Genomic DNA, 319 nt, shown 5'->3' on the forward strand with positions numbered 1-319 from the left:
CCATCGTCGCACACGGTGCCCCAGCGCCCGCCGTGCCACACCTCCAGGCGGCCAGCACACCCGTGGGGGCCATCAGCCAGACGCAGCCGGGGGGCCGGGCCTGGACGTGGAGGCGGGGGGGGAGAGCAGAGAGGAAGGAGACTGCAGTGGACAGGCGGGAACTGTGGCGGCGAGGATGGGGGAGCAGGCCTAGGCCGTGTGTGGGTCCTGCTTCACACCCAGCACGGGGCTGCAGAGTGGACCCTCCATCCTCACAAGTGAGGAAGAGGCTTTGACATGGACCATCTGGATGGACGGAGTGTGGGCACTTGGGGGGGTA

At 68.7% G+C, this 319-nt stretch overlaps 1 protein-coding gene across 1 annotated transcript in view; it reads right to left on the reverse strand.

Moving 5' to 3' along the window:
- SSC5D (scavenger receptor cysteine rich family, 5 domains) overlaps positions 1-319 on the reverse strand; it is a gene marked incomplete at its 5' end in the record, with an annotated part of 22,126 nt that overhangs the window by 19,142 nt on the left and 2,665 nt on the right. Inside the window, 1 exon segment of the mRNA XM_010848664.1 lies at positions 15-100. Coding sequence (XP_010846966.1) covers positions 15-100 — 86 coding nt within the window.

The sequence above is a fragment of the Bison bison genome, unplaced genomic scaffold (genome assembly GCF_000754665.1).
Source record: "Bison bison bison isolate TAMUID 2011002044 unplaced genomic scaffold, Bison_UMD1.0 scf7180017850463, whole genome shotgun sequence".
Taxonomy (NCBI): domain Eukaryota; kingdom Metazoa; phylum Chordata; class Mammalia; order Artiodactyla; family Bovidae; genus Bison; species Bison bison.